General features: G+C 34.5%; 1 protein-coding gene across 2 annotated transcripts; it reads left to right on the top strand.

Annotated features, from left to right (window-relative positions):
• The first annotated feature begins 7,361 nt into the window (after positions 1-7,361).
• LOC142612662 (ent-kaurenoic acid oxidase 2-like) lies at positions 7,362-23,292 on the top strand. 2 transcript variants are annotated; one of them, XM_075784786.1, is made up of 10 exons: positions 7,362-7,521; positions 16,300-16,416; positions 16,512-16,710; positions 18,249-18,729; positions 20,967-21,227; positions 21,662-21,751; positions 21,851-21,929; positions 22,015-22,121; positions 22,230-22,351; positions 22,903-23,292. In XM_075784786.1, exons 3-10 carry the CDS (start codon positions 16,619-16,621, stop codon positions 23,021-23,023), a joined length of 1,353 nt encoding a protein of 450 aa, XP_075640901.1. In that variant the 5' UTR covers positions 7,362-7,521; positions 16,300-16,416; positions 16,512-16,618; the 3' UTR covers positions 23,024-23,292. The 2 variants fall into 2 exon arrangements, with proteins under 2 accessions (XP_075640901.1, XP_075640900.1); XM_075784785.1 differs by having other exon boundaries at positions 16,300-16,710.
• Positions 23,293-23,943: the final 651 nt, after the last annotated feature.

Raw genomic sequence — 23,943 nt, 5'->3', positions numbered from 1 at the left:
CTTTTCCGTTTCTTTTGAATTGTAATTCTTTTTCTGGTGGGTTTTTGAAGCCGCCTGTTATATTGGATGTTTGGAACAGTTGAGGGAGATTCGTTAAATCAATTCTAAGACTTTAATCTCTCAGGAACCCAGTCACTTCAACATGATATTTTTAAATTACAAAAGAATTATCAAATTACTTTCAAAAAGCTCATTTTATTATAAAGAATTTTCCTCTTCTTGTATGGTGGGATTATTGGGCCAAAGTCATTAAATCAATTATGTTTAGTTTTTAGCAAGAGTACAACTATATTTGGCAGGGATAGAAGTGTCCATACAAAGAATTAAAAAAGAAAAGAAATAAAAAGAAAAAAGAAAAGTTAACTTTTAATTTTTTACTAAGCGAGATTTACTATTTTTCTTTTGCTTTCACCTTTGAGAAATTATTCACTAAACATGGAGGACCATCAATGTCTAGTGGTCATCCACATTCCAATCAATAATATAATGTGTTAAATTTAATTGAGTTAGTTCCCAACCATAGTACACGTCATATTTGTCAAGGATAAATGTCCCTTCCATACTAAGAAAATTTTAAAAAAGAGTTAAGTCATCTTTACTCTTATACCAATGCTCCATTTATTTCAATAAAAAACTTTGTGTGAAGATAATTTTTCACGTGTTTATGTATTGGTAACATAAAAAAAATTATAAAGGTTGTGAGTTCCAGTTAATTCAATTGGTAAAGTTTCTGATGGTTGAATAAAAGATCTGGACTTCAATCCCTACTTACACCAAAAATCGATTGCTGTCTTGATCTAATAAAAATACGGCTTATTTTCCAAAGGTTGCTTTCTGCAAAAAAAAAAAAAAGTTTTCTGAAAACTAGCATGTCTCTCGCGGGGTTTGAGATACTTATAAATAATCTCTTTCTAGAAAATTAAACATAAACTAAAAATATTATTAAAAAAAAATATTAAGCATAAAGAGAGCTAGAGAGAGATTTGGTGACAAAAAAAATATACTATGAGGTATGAGCTCTTGAAATTTAGGTTAGCTTTAAAAATTGGATCTTCTTGCTCGTAATCATTATAAATCTCTAAATCTTGTGTTAATGAAATCCAAAACTTTCAAATGAACGGATTTGAGGTCCCGATCTTGGATTTCACAATTGTGAGACAAAGTTTTTCTTGAGTTTCTTTTAGATCCATTTTCTTACATTTTGTCTTAAAAGTATTTTTCTAACAGAAAAGGGTGATGGTGGATTACGACTCCATAATGGAGCTAATCTTAAGTGCGTCGATTAATACTTTTTAAATCGTAAGTAGGCAAAGTAAAATCAGCCAAACCATAGGTAGGTAACATGTAATAATTGCTTTTTATTAAGTAGGAGTCCACATTTGGATTGGAGAAGTAGGGATGTGAAAGTTCACTTAGTGTATAAAACACTTGTGAATGTTTAGATCCCAAATTTACATATTACTTCACAAGCTTATATTCAAACAATATATGTGCAGAAAGATAAATATAAGTGATACCTAAATATGCAAACTACTCTAAGTCATATTTTAATCACAACTCATCGGTAATTAAAAGCAAAGAGTAAGGGATAGAGAGAAGCAAATGCAAGATAACACCGGCATGTGTTATCGAAGAGGAAACCGAAGTACTCAGTAAAAAACATTTCCGCCGCCCTCTAAGCGGTAAGATGATCCACTAGAAAATCAGTTGGGATATATGAATAGCAACAGACCCTCCAAGACTAATCTACTTGATGCACCTAAGTCTTCCAAGCTTCTTACTCCAAGAGGGTTTCACCTAACCTTGTCTTCACTAGCTTACCGAATCTCGCAATTAGCCCATTGTATCAACCAAATGAATTGGTTCTCTCTTGAACTACTTCCCAAGCACCAAAAACCTTCTCACAACTATGAATGTGGTGAGGTAAGGATTTGGCTAAAGATCCTCTCAAGGGTATGACAATGGAGAAGGTGAGAGTAGAAAAATTTGTAGAATCATATGTGTAAGATTGTGGATGAGTCAGTCTTGTTTTTCTCTAGGGTTTCTCTTTCAAAATTCTCTCTAGAAACTTTCTACACTTCGTGGGTATAAGAGTATTTATAGTAGGGTATGAGAAAGAATGTGAAAAGTCATTTTTCTGCAAAACAGGGTGTTTTGGCGAGTCACTCGTGACTAGGATAAGTCGTAAGTTCTAGTCACCAGAAAACAGAATGGCCAAACTGTACTTTTTTTCCTATAGTGATCCAGTTGTCCTGACCCTTCAACTTCCTGCATGCTCTACACGTGTGCCTGATTTTGGCGGGTAACTAGTCGCGAGTTGCCTTTTTGATACACACTCTTGATCAATTCTTCACACTCTCTTACCAACAACCCTTACATAATTCCCACCTAAATACAGGGTTTCTAAATGCTGAATTACAAGCAAATTTGGCATGGTATAAAGCCAACACATGGTTAAATATATTTAACCTTACAATCTCCCCCTTTCGATATTCCGTGACAAAACCCTAAAACCGACTCTAGACTTAAACTATGAGTTGGGAATAGTTGCCAAAACTCACTCACACCTAATTCTAGATTTTGTGAAGCTCTTGAACCGTACGAGTAAGTCTCCTAAAACAATATCACAAAATGTAACCATTAAGTTTATTGTAAGCGGTAAACTTAAAATGCATATGGAGCAAGCACAATACGATCAAGCACAATACGATCAAGCAAGTATGAATATGACAATTAAGTATAACTTGACCGTACACGAACAATCACTATGATTGGTGACTACAATGAACATTCACACGATGAATGAACATTCGGACATGCAAGCAAATAAGCTTAATGCAAAGTATCATTTGCATGTCCAACACTCAATTGATGCAAGAGCACTAAAGCACAGAGCATTTAGGTTTGAATTGCATCAAGGATACAAGATCCAACAAGGGCACAAGAGTGGAGTACAAAAGAAAATGCAAAACATTAACTAAAAGTACTAAGCTACATAAGCAAAGGTACAAAAAGAGTATCAAAACATAGTTAAATACACAACATAAACTTAAAAGATGAAATATGAACATAAATAGCAACAGAAAAAACCTTGTTGTTTGTTTGATTGCTTGCTTGCTCTCCCTTTGATTTAGCTTTCTCCCCCTATCATAGCTCTCTCCCTTTCATGAACATCATCTCCCCCTTTTTGTCATGGAAGAGCTAGTCATCATCTTCTTCTAGTTTACTTTGGATTTGATCCAACTGAGTTTGGAGAGAGGTAAACTTTGTCTTAAATTGAGTGTATTGAGAGTGCATGATAGATGTGAGGCCAAACATTTTTGTGCTAATTTCTTGCACGAAAGCCATGATGTTATCCAACTTCTCATCATAGGAGTGTGAACATGAGCTTGTGTCACTTTGAGGAGCATTACTCTCTTGCTTGACATTCTTTCGGACATGGCTTATTATATCATAGAGAGTGCTAATGTTGATTGGTCTTTGCTTAGGATGAGGAAACTCATCTTCCATTGTGGATACTCCTTTAAGCTTCAATATCTTTGTGATGAGACAACAAAATGGAAGACAGTTCCTTGAGGCCGTCCTCTCAACAATTTTGACCAAAATGTAAAAGATATGAGAGCATACATCAATTTCTTCATCGGTAATCAAGTTGTGGAGAAATAGAGCCCAACCAAGATTCATATATCCGGTGCTCGAGAGAGGATAGAGATTATGAAACATAATTGTTGTGAGCAATCTCAACTCGGGAGATAGAGATGGGAGACCAATTAATTTCCCATTTAAGGACACCTCTAAATTTTCTTCGAAAGCTTTGCGAAAAATTTCAGGGTCTGGGTCCATCTCATCATAAACCGGTAGTTTTGAAAACATTGGTTGGTTGATGTTCAGAATGAGAGCAAGATATGAAAGCGAGATAGTGAAGTCCCTTCCTCTTACCCAACACCGCAGCTCTTCCCCATCAAAGATAGCATTTGCATAGAACTCTTTCATAAGCCCTTCATAAGGATCTTCAAGATTTGACAGAATGTAGTTCCAATCCTTAGAAGCAAATCATTTGGAAATGTTTGTATCAAGGAGAGTACCCTGCTTAACCACCCGTTTCTATTACCAAGGGGGCATTTTGGAAGTAGCTCAAATATGCTTCATAAGCAGCATATGATATGAATCTGGTGTCACTGAAAACTCCAGTTGAGGAACGAGTTTTCTTTGACTTCAGAGAGAAACTACTAAGGTCAATGACCGGTTCCTTCCCCTTGCTACTTCCTCCTTTTACTACTGAGTTTTTGAACGGAGATAGCTTCAAGCAAAGATTATGAAATTTCAAAGAGCAAGATGTATGCAAACGGCAACAAACTTGATTAGCAACAAGTTAGTACCAAAAACAAAATAAACTACGAATTAAACCCTACAAATTGAAATTTAAAGAGCAATTAAAAAAAAATTGACATGTGAAGATGCTAAACATCAAAGCATGATATAAACATGGCATTAGTCATACAACATGTCAAAGAGAGAGAGAGAGAGAGAGAGAGAGAGAGAGAGAGAGAGTGTGTGTGTGTGTGTGCGCACGTGTGCATCATAATGAAAAAGTGTGCATATAAGGCATAAAAACATGCAAGGGCAAAGTGTGAGAACACATGATCATTTGTTGCTCCAAACATGGAAATATGATTATCCCCAAATTTTTGTACTCAATGGAGTCCAAAAATACACAAAAAACATCTAAATAGATATTTTATCCATAACATGGTATGCACATCACAACACAATATAGTATAATGCATGAACATGCAATTACAACATGGAAAACATGTAAAACAAGCATAATACTATCAAATTCAACATAAACCAATTTCAACAAACACATCAAAAACCCATATACATTAACCATAAATCAATATCTCAACATAAACAACAAATTCACGAAAACTAAGGCATTAAACTGGAAATAAAGTGAAAAGAAGTGAAAACCCATACCTTTTCAGAGATTTGGATTAAAGATTTGAGATGAAAATGAAGGTTTTTGAAGCAACAATGGAGGTTTTGAGAGAGGGAGAGGCGGAGAAGACAAAGAGAAGGGTGTGTGATGCGAGGGAAATTGAAAAGTTTTTGAAAAACTGTCTGAGTTTTAACTCTATTTGTGCAAAACATGCAATTTTCGAGACTCAACTGACTCACGAGTGAGTCGCCAAAATCCCTCAAACCCAGATTTTCTCCAAGTCCTTTTTCATGACTGGGACCTCCACTTGCCAGTGAGTCCAGATTTTGAAGTCCTTTGGATGATTTCACGATTCGCTAATGAGTTGCGACTTTGAGTCACCAAAAATATTAAAAACCCAGCTTTTGAAAAATTTTCTAAGTTTTTTTCGCGACTAGAAATCTGACTCACCAATGAGTTGCGAAACAATATGGGTAAACTCGCGATTGAGGCCTTGAAAACTTGCGACTCGCGAGTGAGTCGCCAAAAAGCAAAGTTGAAATTTTTTTTGGATTTTTGTGAAAATTTTGAAACAAAATTTTTTTTTTTCCAAAAACAACTAAAATACTCAAAAATCTTTTTGCGTTTGATTAACATATGCTTGAATATGCACACCACATTTAATCAAGTACAATTATACAAATGAATAAGGCATTCATTGAACATAGACATCTATGATATGAGTGGGTATCAAGTGTGAGATAGTCCTTAATTTAACGTGAAACTTCAATGATCAATTCAAGCAAGTCATACACAATTAGCACTAAGTAAAGTGACTTATCTCAATTGTAGACATGAACATATATGACCTCCCACATAAATTTGATTACATTGAGAAGCTTTTCATTTGGCTCCTTTTCTTATGATCATTTTTTATCTTTACATCTCACTTTGAGATCGATACTTGAAATTTTTACTATTTCAATTTGATGAGTAAGCCTTTAACTTTTGGCACCATACATTATAAGTACATGTCGCTTTTCCTTTTTCCTAGTCAAATATTAGTATGTGCGACGGCTTTTACAGCTCATTTATCTCTTTTCGAGATTTGATATTGGTTAAGCTTTCAAGATAAATAAATAAATGAGTGGGAAGAGATATAGGCACAAGTCTACGCATGTCTCAAGATCAACAAAACTATTGACTCATTATTCATGACAAGTTTGAAGATCTATTTATAACAATCACATAGATGTCAAGATGTTTCCCACAAGAATATAAGTGCATAAAGAACAAGGTAAGCTCATTAATGCACAAAGTCATTAGTACGAAGGTATAAGGCTAAAAATGCATGTGACAAAGCACACAAATGCCGATCAAACTTTTTGAATTTTATACTTTTTATGTGTTTTTGAATTTTTAACACAAAGCAAGTAAAGAATGATAAAAAATAGAACAATCAAAGCTTTTATATAGCAATAACAGTGAAAACATGAAGTGCTACCAACTAAGTAGTGTGTGCTTTACTCAATTAAGAAAAATTCAGGATAGGTAAGTAAAACACACAACACACATGAGTTTCAAGGAATGATACCGACACCGATAGTCTTACGGAGTGATTTGAACAGAGGACCATCGAGAGGTTTGGTGAAGATGTCTGCCTTTTGGTTGTCCGTGTGAATGAATTCAAGACATACGGTTTTATCTTCCACCAAATCACGGATGAAGTGATAGAGAATCTCAATGTGCTTGGACTTTGAGTGCTGAACAAAATTCTTGGAATTATGGCACTAGTGTTGTCACAAAACACACTCATCGTTTCTTGAGGAATCCCATAGTCATGAAGAAGTTTCTTCATCCGAAGAAGTTTCTTCATCCAAAGAAGTTGAGTGCAACAACTCTCAATAGCTTTACACTCAGCTTCAGCTGTAGATAGAGATACTGAGTTTTGCTTCTTACTCATCCATGCTACAAGATTGTTTCTAAGATAGAAACATCCGCCCGCCCGAAGTGCTCTTTCGGTCATCAACACTTCCTACCAAATCTGCATTCGAGTGACCGGCTAGACAATCATTAGAGTCCTTTATGTACCATAGACCATACTTGGGAGTGCCATTAATATAGTGTATGTGTAACACCCCAAATATTTTTAAGCAATTTTTTCGAAGAGAAATAATATCTAATTGGATTTTATTTTTTTTAATCAGTGTGGTTAATTATTTTGTGGAGGACTTATGAATACTTAAGTGATTTATGGGGCTAGGTGAAATATGGGAGGAAACTTAAGGGTGGAGTGGTAATTAAACTCAAGATATTTTTGGAGCACAACGGTAATTATGTTTTTCAACTTAAGTCAGCCCCCTCCCCCTTTTCTTCCTCATTTCACGTTAAAATCCCTCTCCCTCTTGTCCGGCTGCCTCTTCTCTCTATTTCTCTATCCTTCTATCTCATCCACCCACCGAAACACACAAACACACTCTAGCTCCCATCCCCTTCATCATTTCTTTCCCCTCTCTAGCCGAAATCTCTCTATTAGGAAGAATTTTTTTCCTATTGAAGCTAAAACTCCATGAGATTTTGAAGTGGAGATTAAACCCAAGGTAAAAATCTAAGCTTTTATCTCAATTTCTTCGATGAAATTCTTTGGGTTTTGCTATTTAATGATTATTATGGTAAATACTTGATGGGTTTTGGTGGATAATGGAAGATTAGAGTGTTAAGATGATTTGGGTAGCAATTGTTTTGTTTAAATTCGAAAATTTCAGTACTTGGTGGGTTTTTGCTTTAATGGGATGATTTGGTTATACTATGGGTATTTATCCTATTTTGTTTGTATTACTCTTTGATGTTGTGGGTTTTGTTTTGGGGGTTGTTTTATTGAGTTGTTGGGACATTCAAGACTTTATTTGAAGGCTATTAATTTAATGAGGTAAATTGGATGTTTTGTTTGGCAACCATGTGAGTTGGGTTTCTTGAGAAATCTTATAGTTTTTGAATTCTATTGAAGATTGTGATTTATTTTTTGAAAGTGAGTTCCTTGCATCTTGAGAAAGATTTTGGCATTAGGTAATAGTTGATGGTATTGACTATGAAATTGTTTGATTGATATGTACTTTATGCTTGTTGCGTGCCAAGTATTTGAAATTGCTTATATGAGTCATGGGATTGAATTTCTTGAATTGTGTTGTGATGGTTGTCATTTTAGGTTATGGGTTGTAATCCTAGTTGTTTATATGAGATTTTGGGTTTGATTCCTTATTTTTAATATGCTTTAAATCTGGTGGTTTTAATGTGAGTAAATTCTCAAATAATTTGGGCTAGTCTTATAACTATAGCAATTTTCTAAAGCTGTCTTGACAGATTTGAGTCAGCCACAATGCGTGATTTTTAATAAATTATAGAAAAATCATTTTGAGCTGAATTTTCGGTGGTACATACTAGACATATAAAGGCTTATCCCTATTTAATTTCAAGTTGATCGGATAACATTTCATGGACCAAACGGTTTTTACAAAAGGGCTGACCTGCTGTGTAGTGAATTTGAAAGTATGACGAGTATGTTGAGATTTTGTGAATTTACTTGAAACCCTTGTTGAGTGGGTTGGCTTGTAAATTCTTACATTTTCTTCTACATGTGTTTTATGTAGTTAACTTTAATAATGGTTTGGTTTAATCTTCTGCAACGGTGTATTAAAATGTTTTGGTTGTGTTATGGTCCTTTGGATCACCTGTATGCTTGTTTGATGTCCCTTGGGAATAGGTGCCTTGGGGTAGTCAAGTTAGGCTTTAGGCCCTCGATTTGATTTTAGTGGACCATTTTCGATTTATGGAGACAAGTTTGAAGGTACTTTGTGATAGGCCTTGTTATTGATAGGCTTGACCATTGTGTTTCTAGGTTTCGAGATTCTTGGTGATGGATCTAGTAATTGGATTGCTTGCTTAGGTGGTGGTGCCTAGTTGAGGTAAATTGGTTGGTCTCTTGAGGTAAGTAGTTTCTTAATGGGATATTTTTGGAAAATAACCATGCTTCATAAATGATGTTTTCGGGTCAAACACATTTTGAAAAATTATATATGGATATATGTTTTCTTAAAAGTGTTGTGTTGTGACCCTATTATATATTATTATATATGAAAATGCATCATATTTGGTATTGCATTTGGGGAAATACATGAATTGTTGATATGAAAAATGAGCATCTTTTATTTAGCCTTTGATAAGGAAATCATGGATTTTATGGTATATTAGAAAATTAAAGATGCTTATCTTGTCTTGTTATGTGGGAAATTGATAGAAAATCTTTTTGACAAGAATGAAGTTGAAAACTTTACAAACTTTATGGAAGTTAGATTATTTAAGATTTTTCTAAAATTACCTGGATATAAACTGTATTTGAAAGGAAATGTATACTGTGAGCTTTGTGTGATTTTAACACTGTGCCATGTGTGATTTCCCGGTGATCACCCGATTTGGTTTCCTTAGTCTTTGTGACAACGAAATCAAATCCAAGTCAGTGCCCTTTCACTTTGAATGACGCGTTCTTCCCTGCTACCCATGAAGGGAACAGGTTCCTTGATTGTGTGTGGGTGAGGCTGCTGCCCATGGGGCCAAGAGACCACATGCAAGAGAGGTCCTATTTCACGCGCTCTCTCTGCTGCCCATGAGGGGAGAGAAAAATCTTGAGGGTATGGGTGAGGCTGCTGTCCATGGGGCCAATAGTCTGCATACTAGAAAGGACAATATCACGTCAGTTGTGAATGGGTAGATCCCTTGACCGGTCTATGTGGTAGTATGGTATATTTGTGATAAAATTATCGTATGTTAGATTTTATGGCTTTGAAAATTATATTGTTGGTGCTCACAGATTATAATATATAGTTTCATGGTATTACTTTGAGAAATTTTGTGTTTCATCATTTAATCATTCTTGTTACATTATTATTGAAAGAGATTTTGCAGTATTCAGTTAGCAATTTCCCAAAATAAACATATTTTGCAAACTTTTTATAATCATGAAACTTGCATTTCCCCCACCCCCATTAATTATGCTACTTATTGGGCTTTAGCTCGTTCCAATCTCCAACAATTTTTCAGATAAATTAGCTACACATCGGGCATGGAGCTTAATTATTGGTGGTGATTGGAGTGCTATATTAAATTGGGAGACTTGGGCCATTAGTGGTTGATGACTCAATCTTGCAAAGTTCAACGAGATCATAATTAATTTCTATTGGAGGTTGGATACATGAGGTCTGTTAGCCTAGGGTGTTGTAGGCCTAGATTTTCTGTTGAGGTTGCATACCTTAGAGAGGATTGTGGCTTTGTGTTTATTTTATTTGGAGCGTTGGATTGTTAAGTGTTTTTGGAGACACATGATTTGTAGTTTGTATTACTTGTAAATGTGTCATAGAGCTCTGACTTGTATTGTAGAAAGATCAATATATTTTTTTACTTCGTTAATGGAAAAAAAAAATCCCATACAAGTTCTCTTGAAGGCTCGGTTTTTCATGCTTTGGACCTTTTGGGTTTGGGGCATGACAGTATGATTCTCTTCATAGCTATCAAGTGAGACTCCTCAAGGGCTGCTTGATAATGAGCACATACTCTCACGCTAAATGCAATATCAAGCTTGCTTGAAGTGAGATATAGGAGACTTCCAATGATGCTCCTATACAAAGTTGGACTTACTTCTGGCCCAGAAGAATCAAAACTAAGCTTGGTAGATGAACTCATGGGAGTGGAGGAATGCTTTTTGAAATCTAGTTCAAACTTCTTGACAAGGTTTCTTGCATATTTTTCTTGAGATATAAATATACCATCCTTTCTTTGTTTAACTTGAAGACCCAAGAAAAATGTAAGTTCCCCCACTATACTCATTTCGAATTCCTTCTTCATTTCTTCAAAAAACTCTATTGCATGAGCGTCTATGGTAGCTCCAAACATTATGTCATCAACATACACTTGAGCTACAAGGAGGTAGTTCTCATCTTTCTTCACAAACAATGTCCGGTCGGCATATCCCCTTTGAAATCCTCTATCCAAGAGATAACTTTTAAACCTATCATACCATGCTCTCAATGCTTGTTTCAATCCATAGAGTGCCTTCTTCAATCTTATAACATGATTTGGGAAGTGAGGATCTTGGAAGTCTTTGGGTTGTTCAACAAAGACTTCTTCATTAAGGAACCCATTGAGAAATGCACATTTCACATCCATTTGGTAGAGTTTGAAATCCATGATACATGCAATGGAAAAATGGATGCGAATAGACTCAAGTCTAGCCATGGGGGCAAAAGATTTATCAAAGTCTACTCCTTCCACTTGAGTGTAACCTTGAGCCACCAACCAAGACTTATTTCCTATTATCTCACCATCTTCATCAGTCTTATTAATGAAAATCCACTTGGTGCCGATCACATGAGTGTTGTTGGGCCTTGGGACAAGTTTCCATACGTCATTCCTCACAAAGTGATTCAGTTCTTCATGCATTGAATCCACCAAATTCTCATCTTGGAGAGCTTTTTCTACCCTTTTTGGTTCAAATTGAGCAAGGTAGTGATGATAAGTCACATGGTTTGCAACAAGCGTGCTCCCTTTTCTAAGACGAAGACCTTCATCTAACAAACCGATAATATTACTTTCCGAATGATTTTTAACCACTCTAGATGATGGCTTCTTTGAGGTGGACACTTCATCATTCTGAAAGATGGGAGGATGAACTTCCAGAGGAGTGAGAAAGCTTGAGGATCTAGACAAAAATCTTGTCTCCATTCTAGAGTTCACGGGAGTAGATTCTCTTTCCGGTGAACGTTCTTCCACTTCAACATTTTGGGCTTCAACCTCAATGGTAGCTTCTTTGGAGCTTGTTCCTTCTTCACTATTATCATTTGCTACGTTTGTTATGGCATCATCAATAACTACATTGATGGACTCCATCACCTTTTTTGTTCTCTTGTTGAAGACTCTATAAGCCCGACTAGTGGTTAAGTACCCAAGAAAGATACCTTCATCACTCTTTGCATCAAATTTTCCAAGGTTCTTCCGATCATTTAGAATGTAACAATTACTCCCAAAGACTCGAAAGTATTTTACTTTTGGCTTCTTCCCATTCCAAATTTAATATGCGGTCTTTTTTGTTCTCGCTCGGAAGAATATTCTATTGCCAATATGACATGAGGTGTTCATGGCTTCCCTCCAAAACTTTTGAGGAATTTCCTTGTTGAGTAGCATGACTCTAGCCATTTCTTGAATCACACGGTTTTTCCTTTCGACTATCCCATTTTGTTGTGAAGTTTTAGGAGCTGAAAACTCTTTCTTGATCCCATTCTTCTCACAAAAGGACTCAAATTTTGCATTCCCAAACTCCTTGCCATGGTCACTTCTTATCTTGACAATTGGTACACCTTTCTCATTTTGAAGCTTTTTACAAAGAGTCTACATCTTTTCACATGCTTCTGATTTCTCTCTAAGAAGTTCCACCCATGTGTATCTTGAAAAATCATCAACGATGATCATAATATACCGTTTTCCTCCTAAGCTTTCCGTTCCTATGGGCCCCATTACATCAACATGGAGAAACTTTAAGCACCATGATGTAGAGATCACATTCACATTTTGGTGACTTGCGTTTCTTTGTTTTCCCATTTGACAAGCACCACAAACGGTCTTCTACACCTTTCTGAATTTTGGGAGCCCCACAACAGCTTCAAGTTTGGATACTTTCGCCACTTGTTTGAAGTTTGCATGGTCGAGTCTTTGATGCCAAGGTTCCAACACATCAACTCGGGACTCCTACAAGAGATATTTGGCGTAAGAACCACTCCATAACAATTGTCGGTGGTCCTATATCCCTCCAAGACTTGAATCCCTGCTTCATTTATGATCACACACCCCTTCTTTGAGAATTGAACAAGAAATTCCTCATCATATATTTGAGTGATGCTCAAGAGATTCGCCTTAAGCCCTTTGATATATAGAACATCTTTCAATAGAGGTAGCCCCGGTATCTCAATAACCCTTTTTCTAAGAACTTGAGCATAACTTCCATCCCCAAATGTCACATAGTCACCAACCTTCTGGTGACTATGTGATTTATCTCCTATCATATGATGAGAACATCCACTATCAAGATACCATAAACAAAAACTGAATACTTTCAAAGAGGTGTGCACAAACAAGCAAGCATGAGATAAGCATTCTTGATCTTTAAAGAGAGAATCATCTTCAATTTCTATTCTCTTTCTAGATTGAATTCTCTCTTTAAGGTGATCAACCTTGTCACACAATATTCTATTTCTTCTTTTATACTTCTCAATCAATGAGTTTGACTCACATAGACTATTGTGTAAGATATGGTTCTTGTGTTCAAGATACTTAAGCATGTGAACACATATTCTAGCATGTTTCTTTCTTTTTAATAACTCTAGGAGTTCATTGTTAGCACAATCTTTAAAAATACTCATAGAGTCATTATCACAAACATTTGCACCACAATTCAACATAGCCTTTTCCATAGCTTCATCTATAGCTACAAGGGGTCTAGGATCACATTAAGGATATAAAAATCCGTCAAAGTGTACCCACTCTGATACCAATTGATAGTTCACTTAGTGTATAAAATACTTGTGAATGTTTAGACCCTAAATTCAAATTTTACTTCATCAGCTTATATTCAAACAATATATATGCGGAAAGATAAATATAAGCTATACCCAAATATGCAAACTACTCTAAGCCATATTTTAATCACAACTCAACAGTAATTAAAAGCAAAGAGTAAGGGATAGAGAGAAGCAAACGCAAGATAACACTGACACGTGTTATCGAAGAGGAAACCGAAGTACTCGGCAAAAAACCTCTTTGCCACCCTCCAAGCGGTAAGATGATCCACTAGAAAATCAGTTGGGATATATGAATAGCAATAAATCCTTCAAGCCTAATCTACCTAATTCACCTAAGCCCTCTAAGCTTCTTGCTCCAATAGGGTTACACCTAACCTTGTCTTCTCTAACTTACCGGATCCCGCAATTAGCCCATTGCATCAACCAAATGAATTGGTTCTCTCTTGAATTGCTTCCTAAGCACCAAAAACCTTCTCACAACTATGAATGTGGTGAGGTAAGGATTTGGCTAAAGATCATCTCAAGGGTATGACAATAGAGAGGGTGAGAGTAGAGGAATTTGTAGAATCAAATGTGTAAGATTGTGGATGAGTCAATTTTTTTTTTCTCTAGGGTTTCTCTCTCAAAATTATCTCTAGAATCTCTCTAAATTTCATGGGTATAAGGGTATTTATAATAGGGTATGAGTAGGAATGTGAAAAGTCATTTTTTTGCAAAACAGGGTGTTCTGGCGAGTCACTCGTGATTGGGATGAGTGCAAGTTCCAGTCGCCAGAAAATAGAATGGCCAGATTGTACTTTTTGTCCAGTAGTGATCCAGCTGTCCTGACCCTTCAACTTCCTGCATGCTCCACACGTGTGCCTGATTCTGGCGAGTGGCCAGTCGCGAGTTAGTCGCGAGCTCCAGTCGTGAGTTGCCTCTTTGATGCACACTTTTAACCAATTCTTCACATTCTCTCACACACAACCCTTGCATAATTCTCACCTAAATACAGGGTTTTTAAATACTGAATTACAAGTAAATTTGACACGGAATAAAATCAACACATGATTGAATAAATTCAACCTTACAGGATGCTTAACACTTCTGCCTCTATATATCCTAATTTCTGAACCGAATGTTATCCTTATTTTCTTCTAATAAGTCAATGTTATCCTATATAATCTAAGTGATGAAGTAAAGATGTTTTTTCTTATTTACTGGTTTTGGTTTGCATATGTAAGTATTTTGTACAACAAAACCAAAAGTAATCTCGATCGGTAACTTCTTTTTGATAATTAACATTGTACATGCTTTGTTAATAGAGTGCAAATTTGATAAGGATGTGGTGTAAAAGGCTACTTTTACCCGTTCACTAATTTTGTGCCACATTAGATTTGTGTAAATAAAATATTAGAACCAATCTCACCCTCTAATACCTAATGGAACAATAAAAAATTAGATATGGCAAACTAAAAATTCAGTAAATACTGTCAAAGGCCTCCATCAAAGCCACCAGAGTCTAAAAAATCTGTTGGAGCCGTTGGGCTTGGCCTAGGCTGAATTTTCAAGCTTTGGTATTTTCTTTATTTTTTATGATTCCCTTTAAATGATCAAAATTTTGCGCATGAGATTTGTTCGTTCCGTGGGGGTGTGTTATAATTAAGTAATACCAATAGTCTAATTATGATTGGTAGCAAGCTCTTGCAATTCGGAATCTTGAATTTAAGTTCTAGAAGAAGAGAAGGGTGGGTTCGATTTTGTCAGGTACTTTGATTATTTAGATCCACTTGCTAAATTTTTAATCTTTTAATGATGATGACATGAAATATATATATATATATATATATATATATATATATATATATATATATATATATTTTTTTTTTTTTTTGGAGATGTTATCAGGTGTATTAGGATGTATTGATTTTACAATAAGTTTTAAGTAAGAGGTTGATGTGGCATGTCCTTATTAGTTGGTGTAAACCAAAGGGTTTACATCCCATCCTTATTAAATTTATTCTCTTGTTAATAAACCTAGTGCAAGTTTAGCATTAATCTTGTGGAAGGTTTCTTGGTCAACTAATGCACACTTAAGTATTAATAAAACTTATTTCTTAAATGAAAAAAAAAAAGTGATAGAATTCATTTGATCAACTATCATATATACTCTTCTAGAAAAACCACTCTTTTATGTACATGTATTATGTAAGTGCATGTGTCATGAATGATGTTTTTCACGGCCGGCAGGTAAGAAGCAGCAAAGAACAGCAAGATGCTAAGATTGACTTAAAATACAAATCTTTTTGGCTTGTAGCGTTTGGAGAAGGAATAGATTAATGTACTGAAAGCAATGGCATTTTAATTTTATTTTCTTCTAAATATTCTTTATAAAGTAGAAGGAATGTCGATTCCTTTCAAGACAAATAAAAAGGTTCTTAGTCAACTAATGCCCACTTTAAGGAATAGAACCCATTGATTAACTACTATACTCTTCTAGTACAACCAAAATTCAATATCTCTACTTTCTATTTCTTGTATAATCTCTTAAAACAAATTCCAACAGATCAAGAAAAGAATATATATTATATTCAAATGGGTTCTATTCCATTTTTTTAGTAAATCTACAAACCTTGTATAAGTGAGGCATTAAACTGTTTTAAGGTCATCAACTTGTAAACTTATTTTCCTAAAAAAAAAAAAAATCCCTCTTTAAGTTACAACAAAAATCTATTTGATGTACATATAATATTTAAGTGTGTCATGGCCGCTTGGCAGGTTCGAAGAAGCGACAAAGGAAACGACAAATCGCTAGCATTAGTTTATGTTGAAGCATTGGAGTAAGCTATAATAGACAGACAGGCATAGGCAGACATGTCACGGGCTTAAAAACTGGTAAGTTTAATTTGGTTTTGTGAGATTCTTAATTCAATCTGCATTCCAAGAAGAGCTGAAGATGGAGCCGGGTTTTGGATGGATGGCTTTCACAGCTTTGGTGGGCGGGTCTGTTGCAATATATTGGTTGCTAAAGAGTGCAAATCAATGGTACTATGTGAGTAGGTTGGGTAGAGAGCAGTATTCACTTCCTCCAGGTGATATGGGGTGGCCTTTGATCGGGAACATGTGGTCCTTCCTATTTGCTTTTAAGTATGGTGACCCTGATTCATTCATATCAAACATGGCTGCCAGGTCTCTCTCTCTCTCTCTCTCTGAGTTCTTATTTTATTTTATTTTATTTTTTTGAAGTGGAAAAAACTCTTCCACACTCGTTTAGGTTCACTATTTCACACATATCTACAATTGATGCGAGCATGTCTACATTTGAACACATAAAAGTAGATGTGAAATAGTAAATATGTGAAAATCAAAACTTGTTTGTAATTAGTGAGTACTAAGATGATGGAGTAAGTGCAGGGCAGTGACTTCCTTGGTGCAAACCCGTTAATCTACAAGAAAGATGAAAATAATCCATGAGAAGCAAAACAAGCATTAACATGTTCACTGACACGCATGCACAAAATTATGCAAAAATAGCTAGGCATAATCTCAACCTGATTGGAAGGATTTCACAAATGCAAATATGTTGCCGAGGAAATTTTTTTTAATGAACGTCAACTTTATGGCTATCAAATTACAGACCAAAGGCGATTTTGGTCATGGTATTTAATTAGTCGGTCACTGGGATTTCAATTATAAATATTTGATCCTTAAATTTTGGGTCAATATTAATTTGGACTTTACCTTTTCGTATTAATCAATTTGATCTGTATTATTTTCAAGTCGCAAATTTACAATGAGTCATACTAACGAGTGCCTTTAAGACATTGGTTAACAATTCATATTAGGAAAGTTTTAACATCACTTTTATGGAAAATGAAAAAAAATTGTCAAAATTACTTTTATTTCTTTTCCCATAAATTTTTTTTTAAAATGAATTATTAACCAATATCCTAAGGTCATTTGTTAAATATCTTGTAGATTGTAGATATTTGAGTCTGGTAGATATTTGTTAAAGCATAGAATATCTTGTAGATATTAGTTTAGTGATCTTGTATTGTTGTTTGTATATAGCAGCACTAAGCTACAGTAGCATAGTGTTGTAGTGCATTAAATGGGTGTAGTTTACAGAACACATTTAGTTAGTTGCGTATCTGTAACTTGTCATGTTTGTATTGGTTGTATAGGTTGACTTGATTGTTGGTCAGTTTGTTACTCTGTTTCTGGTATATAAGGAAACAGAGCCAGATACTTATAACACACAGAAATCATTCTCTCAAGCTCTATTATGTTCATTCTCTCTCTCTGCATGTTTTTCACTTCCTCCATTGATGAACCTTCGAGCTTGCATTTTGATTTCAACAGTATCTGTTAGTATTTCCCATTTACAATTAACTTGTTGTCAATTTTTATTATTGAATTAACGGTAGTGACCAAATTACTTCAAATTGAAAATAACAAGAATCAAATTAATTGCTACCAAATTGACAATGATCTCAAATGTAGGGGCTAAAATGATATTTTTACCTAAATTTAATCATTTAAAATTTTTATTCTAATATTCTAATATTATAGTTGACCATCACGATTAACCACGATGCGGCACAAATATCTAGCAAGGTGCGACCACTAAAATTTATGATTCATTGACTAATTGCTCATTATTAAGAACGACTAATGTTATCATAATATATACTGTATAAATTTTGGATTGCTTTGGGAATCTGCAGATTTGGTCGCACAGGAATCTACAAGGCTTACATGTTTGGAAGCCCAAGCATCATTGTCACATTGCCCGAAACATGCAAACAAGTGTTGATGGATGATGAAAGATTTAAATCAGGTTGGCCTAAATCAACTAATGAATTAATGGGGAGGAAATCATTTTTGGGCTTTGCTGGTGAAGAACACAAGCGTCTTCGCAGGCTTACAGCAGCACCAATTAATGGCCACAAGGCACTGTCTATGTACCATGAGTACATCAAGGAAGTTACCATAAATTCATTAGATGAACTTGCTAAGACCAACAGTCCAATTGAGTTCTTGATTGAGGTCAAGAAGATCACCTTTAAAATTATTATGCATATTTTTTTGGGCAGTGAGGTTGATCCAATGATGAAGACTTTGGAGGAGGAGTATGTTAATCTAAATAATGGATTAAGAGCCATGGCCACTAAACTGCCTGGATTCGCATTCTATAAGGCACTCAAGGTTAGATCCGATATAAATCTTTCTTAATTTCATCAAAGCTCATGTGTCTACCTGTTTTGTCACCACAATACCATGGGGCGTATTTTTTTTGGTTTCTAAATTATGTTTAGGTTTAGGTACCTCGTTAAATGGAAACTTTATATATAGTTTTGCTACATAGCCATGAAATTTCACATAAATTTTTACATCCTCTCTCACATAGATTGCCACTCATGGCTCACCTTGGGTTTACCACAAACACAACAAAAGAAAGAGGGTGCGAAAATTTCTGTGCATACCCATTAGACCTAACCTGATAGTCCAACCCAAACTCAAAAGAAAATAACCCGACCCAAACCCAATTTAGGTTAAAAATGGATTGACTAGTGACCGACCCATTTTTTAGACGAATCAGGTCAACCTAGTTGACCCGTGACTTGAACCTTTTTTTAAAACAAGGTTTTTTTTTTTTTTTTTTTTTCTTAAATCAGATTTGTTTTATAATTCATACTTTTATTGTTTGCTTTTATCTATATATATATATATATATATATATATATATATATATATAAAAAGCATTGTTTGTTTTATTTTTAGGAGCATATTGTCATCATTCTATGTATAAATAAAGAAATGATCGCCACACCATTATTTAAAAAAAAAAAATTTTAAAGTTAAAAACACTAAGCTATCTAAGATTTGGCAAAGGTTTCTTAGAAGAATAATCTATAAATCTCTATAAAAAAATATACTCTAACAAAAAGTGTAACTATTTTCTTCCCCTAAATAGGCTAATTGACAATATAAGTCTGAATGAGGTTGCAAGTAACTTACCATTCTGGCACAACCATAGGGTCCATACTCCATTCCATGACACTAATTCATAGTTATGATATTATTAGTGGATTTTGAATTTGAATTGTGTAAACTTTAAATACTTACTTTTTAACTAGTTTGTCTAAGTTTTTATGGTGGTTTTGAACCTAAGTGTTGGAATTTGTTAAAAAAAAATGTTTCTTTTTCATTCCAAGTTTGGTGGTTAGAAACTTAGTTTTTTGCTTTTTTTTTTTTTTTTTTGTTTGGGGTAATTATTTGTTGCATAACTTACCAAGGGTCAATTTTTATTTTTATTTTTAAAATCATGTGAAATATATGGTCACCCTAACACAACCTAACCCGACCAGTAACCCGATTGATTCAACCCATTTTTGGCACGAATAAATATGACCCAATTTTGACTCAAACCCGATTAAGCCATGGGCCAACACAAATTTGACCTGGCCTAACCCATTTGCCAGGTCTAATACCCATTGACTAATTGGCTAATTGCTTTATAAAATTGGTCTATCTTTTGGTGTATGTTTGGTTTTTGGGTTTTCAAAAACTTAAAAAAATTTTAATTTTTTTTTAGACTAAACTAAAAGATTTTTTTTGGGTGTTTTAAATTAAAACGTATTTAGAAAGATTTATTTGAATTTTTTTTTTAACAGTGTTTAGAAAATAAAAACTTGAAAATTTGTTTGGTAAAAAAATAAAAATTTATTGATATATATCCTACATTGAATGGCAAGACTGCAAGCCGCACTCGGTCACAATTAGCCACAAGTGGTCCAACCAGAAGACCCATGTCGCTGCCACCTCAGGAAAGCCCATTAACAAAATCTAATAACCCACTCTCAGTGAAACACCTACAATCAAGACCCATCCATATAGCCGATTACCACAAAGCCCAATTAACAAACCTATTGTACCGACCCAATCAAACCAATAGGTGACAAATTCTTTGCGAAAAATTCATTGACATTTCTAACTGTCTTCTAAGGTTCAACACTCTCATTCCTTAACTATTGAATTAAAACAATAAAAAAGAAAATTAAAAGAAATAGACAATTCACATTTCCTAATTGATATCATATTTGAAAATTCAATATAAGCGTTATGATCCTTGTAACTTAATTGATAGCTAGCTTCTCGTACTTTCAACAAAAATACTTAGATTTTAAATCCCCTAAGTAGATATAATTCATAATTAAATAATTGTTTCATAATTGTCAATTTTTTTTTTCCTTTTCCTTTTTGGGGTTCATGTTGACATCTAGGGACTTCTGTGTAATTTAAGCAAAACTCCTCCCACAATTGTTTTATTTTTATTCAATATATACAAGAGAAGCGTATCGATCACCATAGTTATTTTAATTGCATAAGAGTAACTTTTTTTTTTAAATTGATCAACTGAATAATGATGTTTCATGCATCAGGCTCGGAAAAAGCTGGTAAAGATCTTTCAAGCTGTTGTTGATGGAAGAAGGGCAAGAAAAAGGAGCAATCTTTCAGAGACACAGAAGGATATGATGGAGTTATTAATGGATGTTGAAGAGAATGGCAGAAAATTGGACGATGAGGAGATCATAGACATAATCCTTATGTACTTGAATGCTGGCCATGAATCTTCAGCTCATGCCACAATGTGGGCAGCCCTCTTTTTACAACAACATCCAGAATGTCTCCAAAAAGCCAAGGTGGGTTGGACACAACTTCTTGATTACCGGACAAATTTGCATCATCCATAATTTTTTTTAGATTTGTAGGGTTAAGAGACTATAGGTTCACACTTAAACTCATTCCATTAACAACACTATTAGCTAATGCATGCATTTCATGATATACATACACCGCTTTGCATATGGAAATCACGGGTGCATAACCTTAAAATTCTCTAAACATCTAAGGGCTCATTGTATCATTATTATTATTATTATTATTATTTTAACTCAGGGCCTGTTGTACATAAATTACATTATCTAATTTTGTTATGCTGATATTGTGTGTTAAGGTAATTTAATGGTTTGTCAACGAGATAGCACGTAAATTCAGTAGCGTTGATAACATGCATGCATATGTGTACTATTGTTGAGATCTTGAAGGCTATTTTTGATAAACCTGAACTTTTCAGAGAGAGCAAGAGGAGATTATTAGAGGAAGACCATCAACAGAGAAAGGATTGATCTATAAAGAAATTAAACAAATGGAATATCTTTCCAAGGTATGTTTGTAATACAACAGGTTTGCTTATCCAATTTATGTGTTATACATTTAGGCAAAACTTATTCTGAGTAAACAAGTACTATGTTTGGATTCAAAGGTTATTGACGAGACGTTGCGAGCAGTTACTATTTCATTGTTTACTTGTCGTGAGGCAAAAACTGATGTTAGCATCAATGGTTAGTACTCATTCAATTACCTTCATTTTCTCTAATTCGTTTGTTTCTTATATTATAATTCATTAAGAATTGCCATGTATTGAAGGTTACACAATACCACAAGGATGGAAAGTGTTAGTTTGGTTTAGGGGAGTTCACATGGATCCAGAAAATTATCCGAACCCCAAAGACTTTAATCCTTCGAGATGGGAAGTAAGATTATGAGTCTTTTTTTTTTTTTTTCTTAAGGAACACATATATTATTTACTTTACTGGGCAGCGGGCACGGATAGTTATTTACATTTGTTATATGAAATGCAGGAGAATAAATACAAAGCTGGAACTTTTTTTCCCTTTGGAAGAGGGACTAGGCTATGCCCCGGAAGTGATTTGGCAAAACTTGAAATTTATACTTTTCTTCATTATTTTCTCCTTGATTACGAGTGAGTTCATTTGGTTTTTTCTTTTCATTTCAATTTTTTTATTTAATATTTTATGATTTTAAGAGAGTTTGTAGTCTGAAAAATTTAAAGCCACCAAACCTTTAGTGTCTCTTGTATTATTAGCGTGTCTGAATCAAATCAGGGTCCATCTAAGTTTGGGTTGATAGAACCTATATATGTTAACCTAATTTTTTTTTGAGAAATATGTTAACCTAGTACACGTTAGGATGTTGCTGAAATGAAATGAATTGTGCGTCTGCGTTTTGATATGTGGATCCCATGCACTGTTTACAAAACCTGCAAGTACTTTTTTAGCAAAAACAACTTTAAAACTGAGTTTCACGATACTATTTACACATTTAAAAATTATTTTGTTACAGTATTTTTAATTTTCAATAATAAATAGTATCCAAACAGACCCCTAATTTGGATTCCTTTTGCAGGTATGACAAATTAAAATGCTTTAATATATATGTTTGCGTGGCACCAAAATTCTACCTTCCTAATTAATGCAGCTCCAAATGATTTAATTTGAACCCTTTGATGTGCAGACTTGAACCACTAAACCCGGGAACCGCTGTGACATACTTACCTCATTCAACGCCTGGAGACAATTGTCTTGCGAAAATCAAGAAGCTCTCAACATCATCATCTTCTTACAAAAAAGTCTAGCTAGTGTTCTATCTTGATGTTCTCATTGCTGCCAATAAACATATCTCAAGTTTTCATTGTACGTTTATTTTAGGCAACAAAAACACACAATATGGAGAAGATTAGCTAGTGTTCTATCTTGATGCTCTCATTGTTGCCAATCCTTCATGCCTTTTTTTACATTTTAGGTACTCAAATAAGTTTATGTTTAGCGTAGCTGCAAAAGGCATTACGGTTTATTACTAGCATGTGTTTTCAATAAAGCCCTTCTTTTCTTGCTTTATCACTATCAATATTGGGTTTCGATCTGCCTCCAGAAGAGCGAATAGTGATTCATGTGTTTATTTATTTTTGTTATGATTGGTTTTGATAATGCCTCAATTTAAAGGACTTTGTCAAACAAGCCTTGACATACAAATGAATAAATATCTCAAACGATAAAAAGGAGAATTTTATTTCTATTTAAGAAGATTGAATCATTACAAATTTACAATGTGAATCTATGAGCATCCTCAATCGAACTCCAAGTGAACAACAGAGAATTAAACACTAAATGTGAAATGTCCCTGTTTTTATGTTACGCCAACTCCTAAATCCCAGAAATAAAATAACTGAAACAGATAGATTAGAGAACTCAGATTACCTTTCAATTAAATTCCCTCGATCATTTATAAGGCTCTCATCAAAGCCTTGACAATAGTTAATTCCTTCATACTTGCTTCTTGCTCCCAAAGTTGTAGAAATGCTCCAACTATCATTAATTTTAAATTTCTCTAGCCATCTGAGTTTATCTTCTTCACTACCAACACAAAGTAAAAATAAACTTACTTATTTCTTATCTAACGTATAATTTCAAGCCTTGTGCTCCACTCCTTTATTATTTTCGCGTAAATTTTTTTTATAGGGGGAATAGGGTGTGTATCTCGTGTATACTCCTTGTA

This window comes from Castanea sativa, chromosome 10, assembly GCF_040712315.1.
Source record: "Castanea sativa cultivar Marrone di Chiusa Pesio chromosome 10, ASM4071231v1".
NCBI classification, from domain to species: domain Eukaryota; kingdom Viridiplantae; phylum Streptophyta; class Magnoliopsida; order Fagales; family Fagaceae; genus Castanea; species Castanea sativa.
The sequence above is the reverse complement of the archived record's forward strand: the minus strand, read 5'-3'. Positions and strand labels throughout refer to the sequence as shown.

Coding starts and splice junctions, on each gene's coding strand:
- LOC142612662 (XM_075784785.1), top strand. CDS start 16,478: ATGGAGCCGGGTTTTGGATGGATGGCTTTCACAGCTTTGGTGGGCGGG. Junction 16,711..18,248: donor ATATCAAACATGGCTGCCAG/GTCTCTCTCTCT, acceptor GGGAATCTGCAG/ATTTGGTCGCACAGGAATCT. Junction 21,228..21,661: donor AATGTCTCCAAAAAGCCAAG/GTGGGTTGGACA, acceptor TGAACTTTTCAG/AGAGAGCAAGAGGAGATTAT.